At 46.4% G+C, this 13,989-nt stretch overlaps 1 protein-coding gene across 2 annotated transcripts in view; it reads left to right on the forward strand.

Moving 5' to 3' along the window:
- Positions 1–275: 275 nt before the first annotated feature.
- mxi1 (max interactor 1, dimerization protein) overlaps positions 276–13,989 on the forward strand; it is a 29,652-nt gene continuing 15,938 nt past the window's right edge. The window contains exons 1-3 of one of the 2 annotated variants that reach the window (XM_020653256.3): positions 276–675; positions 3,062–3,167; positions 7,701–7,730. In XM_020653256.3, the coding sequence (XP_020508912.1) occupies positions 447–675; positions 3,062–3,167; positions 7,701–7,730 (365 nt within the window). In that variant the 5' untranslated portion in view covers positions 276–446. Of the gene's footprint in view, positions 676–2,364; positions 2,866–3,061; positions 3,168–7,700; positions 7,731–13,989 lie in introns of those variants that run through there. The other variant, XM_020653257.3, reaches the window with a different exon arrangement.

Below are 13,989 nucleotides of genomic sequence, written 5' to 3' on the forward strand. Positions count from 1 at the left end.
TGACTTCCTGTGCTTCCGCAGCCAGCCTCTAGTGGACACTCAAGGAACTGCAGGACTTTACACTTCAGCATCGGCTTCATTTTTTTTTCAACACCGGAGGATGCTGCTGGACTCTGACTCAAGTCATCAAGTTGTGTATTCTACTTATAGTAGGCTACAGCACTGCTAATAGCTTTTAATTGGACGGGCATTAGGACCCTGCGGATTCCTCAGGCTGAGGGGGGCCGGGCTCTGGTTTTCCCATGCACCACCATCCGCTGACATTGGCCACTGCTCCACATTAAACACCCCGCATTCATAAAAACGCAAAAAAAGGAAAGAGGAACCATCTGACAAGAGCAGCAGCATCCACTGGTCGCTGCCTCACTGTTTACTGCGCTCAGCTCGTCACCAGAACAGAAACCAGCGCGCACACACACACACACACACACACCGAGGGGAGAAAAATGGCCAAAAGTGAGAGGCAGAGAAGAAGTTTGAAGAGTGAGGAGTTCTTCTTTGATTCCGACGCGTCTCTCTTGGATCAGCAGGATTTCGACATGTCTAGTTGCCCCTTCAATGACGTCTTCAACTCCAAAGACTCCCACATGGAGCAGATCGACACTTTTCTGAAAAACGTACAAGTTTTGCTGGAGGCTGCTCGGTTTCTGGAGAGCTCCGACAGGAAGGACGGAAGTGAGTTTATTTGTTGCTGCGTTTGATCCGTTTTTTTTTTTTTGATTTTTTTCATTTGCCACTGAATTTCAGGAAAACAAGACTTCATTATCAACAGACTCAGACAACAAAGAGCTGAGTTCATTCAACTAAGTACCACTGCCTGCTAGAAGCACAGCCTGTATGCCTGCACAGCCGCCTGATATGAGTGATATAACCATTGCAGTTACAGGAGAAGATAGAAGAATGCTTTATGAATGTTTACTGAAGTGTTTGAGCTGCTTTATCTGCACCGTGCATCGCTCTGCTGCTGCACAACTCCCAGCACTATATTTAATACCACAGCATTGATAAATAAAGCTTTGATATAGCCTAACATAACCACGGGGTGAGCGTGGGTGTGCAGGTTGGCTTCCAATCCGAGATGATAAATCTGGCCACATTGCAGCGCCCTCCAACTCAGTTCAGGATGATGTCATTGTGCCCCCGCACACACGATCGAAAAAATCCTGAACTTTATGGATAAAGCGCAGAGAACAAGACGAGCCTGCATGCTGATCAGGCTTTTATTAAACGCATTTATAACCGTGTGGTCTGGATGTTTAATGTGTTGGCTTATATTGTGCAACCTTATGAGGAATCAGAAGATGTTGCGCTGCAGATTGCATTGCCCCCCTCCTATTGCACATGGCCTTAAAATAGATTTCAATGGCGGATCATTAATGATGATTTTATAAGAATAAGAGTGATTATCCTCCCTTCCCCTTAACAAGCCATTATTTAAAGACAGAAAACTCTCATATTCGAATATTTAGCTCCGAATAGTCGAGTACTTGGGCCCAAGCGCGTTGCAAAAGTCCTTTTGAGAAATAACACGGATTATTATAAAGTAACGTGGGAATTCTGCACCGACACGGCTCTTCTCTCGGTTGTTTGCTTCCTGCTACGTGTGGGCGTGTCGCACTGGTTTCCACATGGCGCAACGCTCCTCTCTGATTGGTCAGATGCGAGCTCAACCCTCGAAGTCTGTCAAAGCCGCCCCCCAATCAAACGCCCGCTCGGTAGTGACGTCATGTGTTGCTGGGCCTGGCTTCAGCCGGCAAGTACACCCCCACTGCCCTGGTGCATTATGGGATTTGTAGGCAATTACTCGGCAGTTTGAGGAAGAGGAGACCGGGTAGAATAGTCATCAGAGGGTTAAATGACATAAGGAGCAATTGTGTTCAGTTGAAGCGATATTATCTCACAGATTAGTCAAAGCTGTCTTTTTTATGTTTGCAATCATTGACAAATAAAAAGCATCTATGCCTTTAATAGGAAGACGACCTAATATAATGTTGACTCTCGTGATGTAACCTATGGATGTAACCTAGGCACAATTTCTGCTTAATCATCACCAGCAGCAAAATAAACTCCATTAAAATGAACAACATGATCATATTTTAAGAATGTCTGATGACCTACATGGACTGTAATAAACTCTTACTAACAGACACAGTAAGTTTTATACTGAGTTATTCTAATGAAAGTGAAATCCTTCAATAACGCAGCACTGTTTCTGGTTGATTAGTCACATATCATAGAGACTAAGACAAGAAATTTGTCATAATTGTTGGCATATTAGAAAACCGCACTGATAGACTCGGTTTCCCAGAAAGCACTGCGCGCAGACCGGCCGTCAGGTGCCCGCCTCTCAGCTGTGGAGCTAGGTAAACAAACAGGAGAGAGGAGGAAACGAGCAGCAGCAGGCACTTTGCTGGCTCCGGGCTCCCTCGGGGGATTTTATATCGTTTTTAATGCGTTTTTATAACCGTTTAATATCCTGTTTCCTACAAACTTTTCATACTTTCATACGCCGAGGCTGACATTTTCTAAAGGCTAAAAGCGAGCAAAGGATCGGCTGTCGGCTGCCACCGTGGAACCACTAGATCCTTTTCCTCCACCTCCTCTTCTCCTCTCGACAACCACCGGAGATTTTAATATTAACACGACTTTTTCTTTGGTTTCTTCGGGGTGAAATCAGAGGCAGTAATAACCGATGTGTCGTCTTTGTATTTAAAAGCGACAAAGCCGACGTTTCGTTCACGGAAGGAGTGCAAAGCTTGAGTCCGTTTAACGACAGCCAGCCTCAGGGAAGAATGACGGCTGTTCAACTAATCAATATCCAAAGGTTATTAGAAGCTGCGGAGTTTCTAGAAAGGAGAGACAGAGGTGATTTAAACATTTAAATGTCATTTTAAGGGGGGGGGGGGGGGGGTGATTGCCTGCTGATTATAACCCAACGCTGTGCATTTAAAAGAAGGAAGGAAGGAAGTGTTGTCACCACCGATGTCTGAGCCTACCTGTCCTGTGTCACCTGTAAAGTGTCCCAAAGTCAGCATAACGTTTTCTTTCTCTCTGTCCACAGAGTGTGAGCACGGGTATGCATCGACGTTTCCGTCAAACAACCAGAACACAAACTACCAGAGGCAAAGAAAATTCCGAAACAAGAAGTTCAGCAGTAATCACAATAGGTGAGTAAGAACCGTAACGCACGCTCTGTGGGTGACACGCAGAAGAGATGACACTGAAGGGGGGAACAGGATTACTTCATGTTTTCAGTCCCAGCAGCCATGCATGGTGCAAGTCTTCAATATGGGAGACTATGAGGTCCAACACAAGATGACATTCATAAACATGATTCTGTATATTTGGTGTTTCTTGCAGATGTTTGTGATTCAACCCGTCTGTTTTACTACATGCACTCTGCACTGTGTTGATGCACTCACCACGCCATCATTCACTCGTTTGTTAAACAGGAGAGCCGTCATTAGGAGCGTCATTGTGAGCGTCATTGTGAGCTGGCTGCAGCTTCTGACATGAAACATACAGTCAGTTTGCATGGCTTTGTTTGAAGAGACTTCAAACGTGTAGCAACTTGTTTGGCTTGAGAGGGGGGGGGGGGGAGAGAGAGAAGAGAGAGAGAGAGAGAGAGAGAAGAGAGAGAGAGAGAACAGGGGGGAGGGGGAAGCACCAACAGCTCTGCTTGCTTTTCATCAGCTGATTGTCAAACGGACTGCAGTGGCTGAGGTTAGGGACCGTGGTGAAAGTGACGACCTCTCTAAACGAAAAACAAGTCATTCTGATGTTGTAAAGTCCTCTCCACCACAGATAAATAAACACATGAATCAGCTCCACTAAGATACCTTTAATTATTTCTGTTCCATGCATACCTCCCCCCCCCCCCCCATGTCACATGTAGTCTTCACTGTGGGAGAGAGTAGTAGTTTTGTCTTGTGCCCTAAAGGAGGGAAAGCAGCTATTTATGGCCGGTGTTGTTTGCAGACATCCAAAGGTGAACACTTGGAGGCTTTTCTCCACTAATGATGTTTACTTAGGGCTGTCAGTTATTACATAACTATGCTGCTTACATTAATCTGTCCATTCACTGTCATGCATCAGACCCCTCCATGCTCTCTCTCTCTCTCTCTCTCTCTCTCTCTCTCTCTCTCTCTCTCTCTCTCTCTCTCTCTCTGATCCTTTTTAATATTAATGTTAGAGCGGGCCACAAACAGGAACTGCGCATTACTCACCACAAGCGCTGAGCGCTGCCTAGTTCTGCATGGCAACAGTCAGGATCAGATATAGGTCTGAGGCGCTGTCCAAACAGCTTCTGATGAGTTTGCCCTTTTGGGGAGGATTCTTCATAAATATATCTAAAAATGTACTCTGTTCAAAGTAAACAAGTCTTAACACAGCTCCTACGGTGTGACAGGAAATAACAACATGTAGTCCTGCTCTCTGCAGGGACATGCTCACATCTCTAACACCATTTAGCATTTAACACCATTTCTCATCCTCACGTTGTGGTGCAGATTCTTTCATTCTCGCTGGACTTGCACACCTCGCTAAACAACATTATTTGGATGTCCCTTTAGGTGTCAGGTTACTGATGGAGCACGGTTCTGTGTCTTTAGGGTCCACTTTTACTTCACAGTTCTGCTAATGAGAAGGCCAACACGGGCGAGAAATATTGTTGGTATGAGACTTAAGTTGTGAGTCATTTTCACATCCTTGTATGATGAGAACGTTATCCAGAGAGCGTCCACAGGAATCTACAAGTCACACCTTCATCGTCTTCAGTCTGTGAACGACAAACACAGAGGAGGAAGGATTTGTGTTTTACTACCAACACAACCAAAACCTCATCCACTGAGACCTGCTAAAATATGATTGAACTCAGTGCTGATAGAAAGGGATTAGACAAACTGCAGCAGTGTTTGAAACACAGTTTGCAGGGTGGCAGGAGCTCATTCCAGCTGTAGCTAACTTCTCAGTAGCATGTGGAGGCTTAAAGTGATGGGCTTATCTGACTCTGTCCTCTATATACTGTTTATAGCAGGCTCGCTTTATCTCCTTGACCCACTCTGTCGGTGCGTATACATGCACACTTACAGGAGGGACTCTGCTGCACGTTAGCGTGGCCTTGAGCCAGTTTGTAATCTGTGCTGCATTGTTGTTGAGCTCCAGACACATGTGGTTGATTTGAGAGGTCGTTAAAGAAGTGTGTGATGATAAAAGCCAATGGGAGCGTTGAGCGAGCTGAATAAACTGAGCCTTCTGAATGTGAGGTCGCGCTAATGTTCAGTGATTGTTGGGGACTTGAACCAGGTTTTGTAGTGATTCCTCCTTGTGCAAACTTTGAGGCTTCCCCGTGGTTGTCTGTTTTATAACTGACTTAAAGGAGGAGTCAGTAGAAATGTTCGTAAACATTCAAACCGGGCCCCTCCACCCTCCCTGCAGGATGTAGTGTGTACGTTTACTGCTTGTAGCTACACTGCAAGCTAACGCACACTAGCGCAAGCTAACCGCTGGTGTTTGTCACCTGCCTGTCCAACAGGAAGCAGACCAACTCCACCTCCACAGGTAAAAGACAACACAAGGTTCACTCTCGTTTTAGAACGAGCTTTATCCGCTTGGTGTTTCTCCTCACTCTGATTATATTTTCTCTTCTTTGATGCTATGTCCACGTCCGTCATATTCACCGGTTTGAATCTCGTCCAATCACTGAATTGTATCCTCTCCAAACGCACCTGCTGCGCTGTCATTGGCTGGAGGAAACACACCAGCTCCGCCCAGAAACGTCCGGAGTCAACCAGAACAAAGCAGAACAGTAAAATCCAATCAGAGGACAGAGTCTCTGCAGACACAGTCACCACCACACATGTATGGAGGCCCATAAGGGACGATGGAGCAGCTTCACTTTCGGAGAAGTCTGTATTTTATTTTGAAGGAGAAGTCTGTATTTTATTTTGAAGGAGAAGTCTGTATTTTATTTTGAAGGAGAAGTCTCTATTTTATTTTGAAGGAGGAAGCTTCTGACTCTACCTCTTTTAAGGGCTAGGATCTTCTTTTGCATCCAATAATTCTGTCCTGTGATTTCCTGCAGTCATTGTCAAGATGAAGCAGAACACTGACGTGGTTACAAAAACATTTCTCATCTTTCCGAGAGTGACACTCAACCAAAAAAAAAAAAAAAAAAGACATTATTACTCAACACACAGAAGGTGATTGTGATGAAATGCCGGTTTGTAAAAGATTACAGATCAGGACAAGGGTTTCCAAGCAACACGGACGGTGTAAGCACAGCGACAGATGATGACGTGGGTTATGTTCTTCTAAGTATTTGTCTTCTGTTAGCCAAACTACGTCTCGTACTCACAGAGCGTCACAGATATTAGTGGAGTGTTAAAAAGTAAGGAGGCATGCTCATCAAAGCCTGCACTGATCATGGAACGTTTTGACTCATTAGTTTCCCTCCAAAGAATCATTTCTGCACTTCTTTTGAGAAGCTGAACAGATTTTAATTTGGATTTCTCAGTTTTTGTGATTTCTATGTGTGACTGGCTGCAGCAGAGCACAGCCATGCATGACTTGGACGAGCTTGTAGAATATGTAAGATGAAACCTGTCAAGAGCAGGCGTGTGAGCACTTAAGGCTCTCACAGGTTTTGTAGGGACCGGCTCAGGCTGGCCGGCTTCCTCTATGAACGCCGTGTTTTGCTGTGATAGCAGCCACTCAACCTGTCCATGGACCCTGTCATGTTAAATCAATTACACTGCCACAGTTGACTTCACATCCAGTCTTGCATACTCGACTACATGACCAGTAATGTATTCAAATCGAGACATATGGTGTTTTTATTGGTCTAAATAATTCAACATGAAAAACTAATGTCCTTTGAGGTAGTTCTTTACACACTGAGCCACAGGCTTTGGACGCCCCCTCTCCCCTCCCCCCCTCCATCTCTTCTTTCTTATCTTCTGTTTTCTCCATATTTCCTGTTTCCTCCGAAAGCAGCTTTGTCAGCTGAGCTCAGAAAAGCATATTGAAGTATTGATAACCACCAGTGCAGAGAGCAGCTGCGTACATGACTCGGAGGACGTTGAGTCCATCATCCCCGGCTGGAACGTGTGCACCTTGAGGCGAGGTGGAGTGCGTGTGTGTGTGTGTGTGTGTGTGTGTGTGTGTGTGTGTGTGTGTGTGTGTGTGTGAGAATGGGAACTTGGCCATTTTAAGCATCAGGAGGAGAGCTGGTTGTCTCCCTTCAGCATGTTGCCACACAAAGAGACTCTTAGGAACCAGCTGATTCACTTTACATTATTAACAGAGCACTGAACCCTGGCTGCTGGATGCACAGTGTGCATGTGTAGGTGCACGCTCACACACACACACACACACACACACACAGCCAAAGTAGTGCAGTGCATTATTGACAAAGAGGCTGTGTAACTCCACAGTGAAGTCCTGGTTGTCACGGTGACGTATGTTGGTGTAAAGGCTCCAGAGCGCTGAGCCTAAAGTTGGTCACGTTGGGTGTAATTAATAACTCTGTAAATCAAATTTGACAAGGTAATTCACCATGTCTCTCTCGGCCCCTGACTGTCGCGCTCATATAATTAATATCATAAACTCTTTTTAATTTTTTTTTTTTTATTGCGCCTGAGTTTTTGCACGTGGAGCGTGTTGGAGTCCGCTCTGACAACTTGTGTTTTCTGTCTCTGCAGGTCCACACATAATGAGCTGGAGAAGAATAGGTAAGTTTGCATTTTAGCATCAAATCATCCTAAAAGCAGCGCCTGCAGACACACGCTCACTCTGCCATGACATGTGATAAGTTCACCTTGACCTACTTTCATTTTGTTTCCCACAATGGTTTTTGTCCTTTTTGTCGAGCCGGCACTTCCTCTTCAGCAGGTCCTTAAAATCAAAAGTACGAGGTGACCCAGCTGTGCAGAGTAAAGGACATACACTTCTCTCTTTTTTCATCTCCCTGCCCCCCCCCCCCCCCTCCTCTTTTTGTGCACACATTCTTTGCACCTTTTTAGAGTTATGCAACGGCTTGATTGCCAGGTTAAGAGCTTTGACTCAGACAGACAGGCGAGGCTGCATGCAGGCAGAGCAGAGTCAAAAGTTCACTGTTTGTTTTGAAGGAAAGATGTGTTTGATGTAACCTCAGCCCCAAATCTGAACACAAAGTCCTTTCAGTTGTTGTCAGATCCTACACACATTGAACTATATCTCTGCGTTCAAGATAGAATCTCCAGTGGAAGAAATGTGGGGTATTCAGGGAGTCCTTGGCTTGTGATGGTTTACCACACGACTTGTGAAAGGAGCCAACACTGGTTTCTTAGAAGCCCTTATCTGATGGAGTTCACCACCCACATCGACTGCTCGCTGGTGTTGATGCTCGGTGACTTTGCAGCCTTTAAGAGTCCTGCTGTAAAGAGGTTTCTTTGACACCATAAATAAGAGGGGCTAGACTTACAGGATTTATGGTATATGAAAAAACAAAGAAGCCTCCCTTCCATTTCATTATCTGTGAGGGTGTGGGTACACCGAGAGGATGTGGGAGGCTGGATCCATTCAGTGTAATTACATATCACCTCGGCCTGTTTTTTCTCACCATCCTCCCTGGCAGCCTCGTCCAAAAAGGATGGGAACATTGGAAGGAGAGGCGTCCAGTGAGTTATATTTAGACAGCAGTTGATGTGTCATCTCGATGCTCATATGTGATGCCACACGAGGCCGGCCGGCCGCTCAGCTGACTGGCCTCGGCAGATTGCAGCACCCGTTGTGTGAAGATGTGTTTTTCCAAGTGTTCCTCCCACACAAATAAAAAGCTCCGATGTTTGTTCCTACAGCAGTGTGAAGGCTGTTTTTCGTCACTCCTACTACATTCTTGCAGTGAGCCGCTTCGTAGTAAGGCTTGTTCCTGTGGCCATTTATGGCCTGCAGTTCTTCCTCCAATCAGAGGCGACTTGTGTAAGGCCCGTAGGTGGCCCAGCAGGAGGGATCAGAGCTGGCTTGTTGCAGCACTGATTAGTGGTTAATGCAGTGAACCATTAAAAGATAACTTTACCACGGGAAAATGAACGTGCATGCATTATGAAAGGGACTGAAAAGATGATTGACAGCCTCTTTGGTGTGTTTGACATCATCACAGTTTTATTCCTGTCATGAGTACAACACCCATTGAAACTTGCATCCTCTACCTCCTCCCTTTCCGGGCTCCACCTTGCTGGTCCATGGAGAGAGGGAGAGAGAGAGAGAGGGAGAGAGAGGGAGGGAGAGGGAGAGAGAGGGAGAGAGAGGGAGAGAGAGGGAGGGAGAGAGAGAGAGAGGGAGAGAGAGGGAGAGAGAGAGAGAGAGAGAGAAGCAGCTGATTACAGTGCTGGGAACAGGCCGTCCTGTACCAGATCCAGATCCACCCCCCCCCCCCCCCCTTGTGTTACCTTTCCAGCGGGACACAGTGAGCATGTTGTTATTGCTTCACTCTCATCCTGCACCAGTAAATTTGAATTTCCATTAGCAAAGAAAGAGGGCTGAATTGAAAATGGTAATCCATTTTTTTAGAAGCACACTTAAAGTCAGAATCATTTATAATCCCCCTTTTTTGCCAGCAGTTAATCCAATTCCCTGTAAGCACATGTCTCGCTGTAAGCTATATGTATCAGGCGTAGTTGTTCACTCGAGTGTGTCAGGCTTATAGCATGATTCCACAACGGCAGCTTCCATGTCTTCCAAGTCTTGTAAAATGAAGTTTTGCTCCGTTGTGGTCCGGCCTCACTCGGGCCTTTTTTCCCCCCCCAACACTTATCAGCGATGCTTATCTGCTGCCGGTGAGACAATCTGCCACCACAGGTCTCGATAACCTGCGCGATGAGTAGAATCGTCGTGACAGCAGAGACCACGGGACAAGGATAAAAGGGACCCGGAGAGAAGGGAAAGAAATTCACATTCCAGATGCTCCTTGCTGTGCGACCAGATAACGGGGGTGACTCTGCTGCTTTGATCATGAACCTCCTAACAGGCCGATTTCACTTTCACATGTCGCTACTGAATTACACCTCCTAAGAAGGGTTTAACTGTAAAAAAGTATGAACGCTGTAGCAGCTCCAGCGCTTTGATCTCACAGCTGTCTGCCTTTTAGCCCCCCCTTTCTTTAAAACAGGTAGATAACTTGTGTTTGTTTTGGTGCTTACAGCTTCAGTTTAATCTGACCTGTTGTTTCATGCCTCTGTTTATGGAGAATCAATACGACAGGCGGTTTACCTGCGACGGTAAATCCACCAGAAGTGTTGCTTCTCCTTCCCCATCCTCTTCCACCTTGACCCGTTTCCTTTTCTTTAATATTGTTTATCACGGCGAGGCCTAAATTGTTTTTCCCCGTGGTGCCATAGGCAGCAGGAGCAATATTAGCTTTTCCGCTCGATTCTTTATGAGGCGATGTCGGGCAAACAGTGCAGATTAAACACCTTTTTTGCGTGCGCCTGTGGAATATTAAAAAGGCTTGGGTCGGCCCTCTCCCCGTTTGTTTGGACTCACTGGTATGTTAAATGGTAAATGATCGTCATGCATTATTTGCTATCACTTCTGGATTGGCGTGGGCGTTCTCTCCGCTGTCAGAGGTTTTGCTTTTGATGTTCTACAATTCACTTAGCAGACGCTTTTATCCAAAGCAACGTACATCAGAGAGTAAGTACAACACAAGCAAGGATCTAGAAAAAAGGAAACAATGTCAGTAAGAGCAAACGATCAGCTTTGAGTCTGATTGGACACACAATCACACAATAATATGGAGACCATCATCATTAAGTTAGTAGGTATTCATGAAAGAGCTGGGTCTTTAGCTTTTTCTTAAAGATGCAGAGGGACTCTGCAGATCGAATGGAGTTTGGAAGTTCATTCCACCGTGATGTTCATGAGTGTTTTGTGGTTCAGAAGATTCAGCATACAGGACATACATATCTCATCAAATATAACCCTTAGAGCTGCAGGACTTTTGACGTGTATTTCAGTCATTTCTCTCCCTGTGCGTGCTTACGCTCCATGAAGAGAGCTGAACTGCTCCACCGGTCTTTTTTTTTTTTTTTTTTTTGTCGTCCCAGTGAGTGCAGCCTTTTCTCCGGCTTCGCTGCAGGGCCTAAAACTGGGACCATTTGTTCTGACCAACGTGACGACTTGTAAGCTTTTCTTGGCTCAAAAAAGCAAGCTTAAGGGACTTGATCTTTGGTCTGGTGAGCCCAGCTAGAGCATGCACACGTGCACACCCTCCCCCCTCCCTCCCACCCCCTCCCCTCCCTGCAAAGCCACCCGGTGCTAGTCCTTAACAGCGTAGCTTGACTTTGGCTTAGCTAACAACACTGTCAGAGGACGAGGATGTAATTGGCAGGCTGATGGGATGAGCACAGAGATAGGTTAAACACACCTGACTAAGGGAAGCCTTGAGCACGCAAGCCTGATCCAAACTCCCACTGTGTCAGCATGAGCACGGGGAACATTTCCGCCCTGTGATTAACACAGTGAGACATGATCCTGTATCGGGGCAGGACCAGCCACCACAAACACTCACACAGTAACAACAGTGACGGCTGCATTGTGGTGACATGTCCACCTCTTTCCAGACCAGAGTGGAGGGTAGCCAGTTGTAACGAGGAGGCTATGTCGGCTCTCGAGACGTAGACGACACCTCGTCTAAGCTTCACTTTGCACGACAGGAAAGCATCCTGAAGCAGGGAACAGAAGTGATAATTTCCGTGTAGCTGAGGTTGAGGAGGAGTGAATGACTCTTCATTGATTGACCTCTAAATGCCACCAGTCTGCTGGGCTGCCAGGTATCTGACAGGAGAAGGTTTTTGTGAATGAGCGCTCTCTGTGGGTCACTGACATACAGTTAAAAGAGAGACACTCGCCTTTAATGTCAGGAAAATAGAAAAATCCATAGCCTTAAAGACAAACAGTGTTGATCAAATCGACCAGATTCTACCTTCCTAATGAGCCGAAGTGGCTGGACTGGACAAGAGATAAGGGGCACAAACTAGAGGATGAAAGAAGGAAAGCTGGCTGTGGGAGACCACAGACGGTTTCAGCATTATTCAACATCGTAATCTGAACGCACACGCGAGACGATTCAGCCACACTGAGAGACCACACACCTGCAGCTTGAAGACACGAGATCTAAATCAAACATGACTTCAGAAGAAAACAAACATGGAGGACGCTGGACGTCGTCAGCTGACTGTCCTGCTGTCAGCGAAAAAACAGAAAATCAGATAAACAATACGGACTAAATCCTGGCTGAGAGGCGGCGGCGGCGGCTTTTGACTATTTGCAGGGGCCTTAAGTCGTCTGGTGTGTAGCCGCTCAAGCGGACTCTTTGCGGTGTTTGCATCCTGTTGAAATCAGCCGCAACACTTCCTGTGGTTGAGTCTTGCAGCGGTAACCTCCCTGTATAATTGACTTGGCTTGGTACACAGCGTTGTGTTTTGTGGTCGGGCGTTCCTGCTGGTTTCCTGTCAGCTAGAAGAAGAAAGTGTAAAATAAAAAGTCACCTTTTATTGAGCTCTCAGAGTCGGTCTTTGCACTGATGTTTCTGTGGACAGGTGTAAAAAGGCGCCACACAGGCGCATGTCGGCACTTGAAGCCCCGCCCCTCACTCCAAACCGGTCTCGCCTTTCTGACCCTTGACTTGTGTTATCTTGACGCCTTTTTGTTGTTGTGCCCTTATCCTGAAAAAGTGTGTACACACAGCATTCTGTGGGAGGACGGTGTAATCGAACGGGAACAAGGCCATATAAGGGCATACGGGCTCAGTCAGCACGCTTTCAGGGCGCCGTCCTGGTCTACTTTTGATTTGAATGACCTTGTTTGTAGGTGTTTCAATTAAACAATCTGGAACAGGGAATGCATTTTCAGGCTATGTTAGCTACATGTGCAGCCTGTGCCATTAAAGGAATGTTGAAAAGGTTGAATAAGCCCACATTGGGCCGATCGGATGAGGCTGTGGTTACATCCACTTCCAGGAAGAAATGCTCGTCTTCTCCTTCCTCTGTCTATGAGCAGCTTGTCACGTGAGCAGCCAAGCTAACCTAATCTGTACCTTAAGGAGAGAGGAAGATAGAAAGGGGGGGAAAATAGGATGCTTGTTAAATACACAAGACAGACTCAATTAGACTAAATCTGACTCCAGATTCTATTTTTAGTCGTACAGCTGGGGAAAAAGGGGAAATCACTACCGCCTTCTGACCAATCAGAGATGGGAGTTTTTCACCAATGAGCACAGCGGGATGAAGAGAAGTCCCCACCCTTTAACGCTCGCAACATCTACCTCACATGCTCTCTGATTCAGGGCGCTCGCTCACTTTTTTTGGGCCTTTTCTGTGGTGTTGAGAACTCGCCCTCAGTGGAACAGCGAGCGTGCCAAGTGGGTTAAGTAACTTAGCGAGTTGAATCAAGGTGAGGGAGAAAGCGAGAGTGTGGCTCTGTGTGTTTGGACACTCTCATGTAACTGTTGATTTAGATCACTTGGATTACACTCCTACCCCCCCCCCCCCCCCCCCTCTTTATTTTGGATGTATTAAAACCACATCACACACATCTGGAAGAGGATGTGGTCTGATGGGACACCCCACTCCCCCCCTCCCTGTCCCCAGAGGCGACATCTGGCTGGATCTCTGGAGCTTTACACCATGCAGTCACATTTTTTTAGGAGCCAGGCCCATATTGGAGTTTTAATCCAAAGCCTCTGCCCTTACTCGGGGAGTCACACATGGCTAAAGGGGAGCGTGAGGGTTTAGGGTGGGTCAGGGACGCTGTGTGGCGCTGTGTGGGGAAGGATTCAGGAAGAGATCAGATGGATGGAGAGCTGGTGCCAGAGGAGCTGAATGCACTCCTGCATGTAGTTGCAACATCACCAGTTTAAGTCAAGTGTTGCACTCCATCACTCCAAGACCAAATGCTCCAAAAAATGATTTGGACACGAGCGATGGATCGTGATTGGTGCATCCGGTACGT

This window comes from Labrus bergylta, chromosome 1 (genome assembly GCF_963930695.1).
Source record: "Labrus bergylta chromosome 1, fLabBer1.1, whole genome shotgun sequence".
NCBI lineage: Eukaryota > Metazoa > Chordata > Actinopteri > Labriformes > Labridae > Labrus > Labrus bergylta.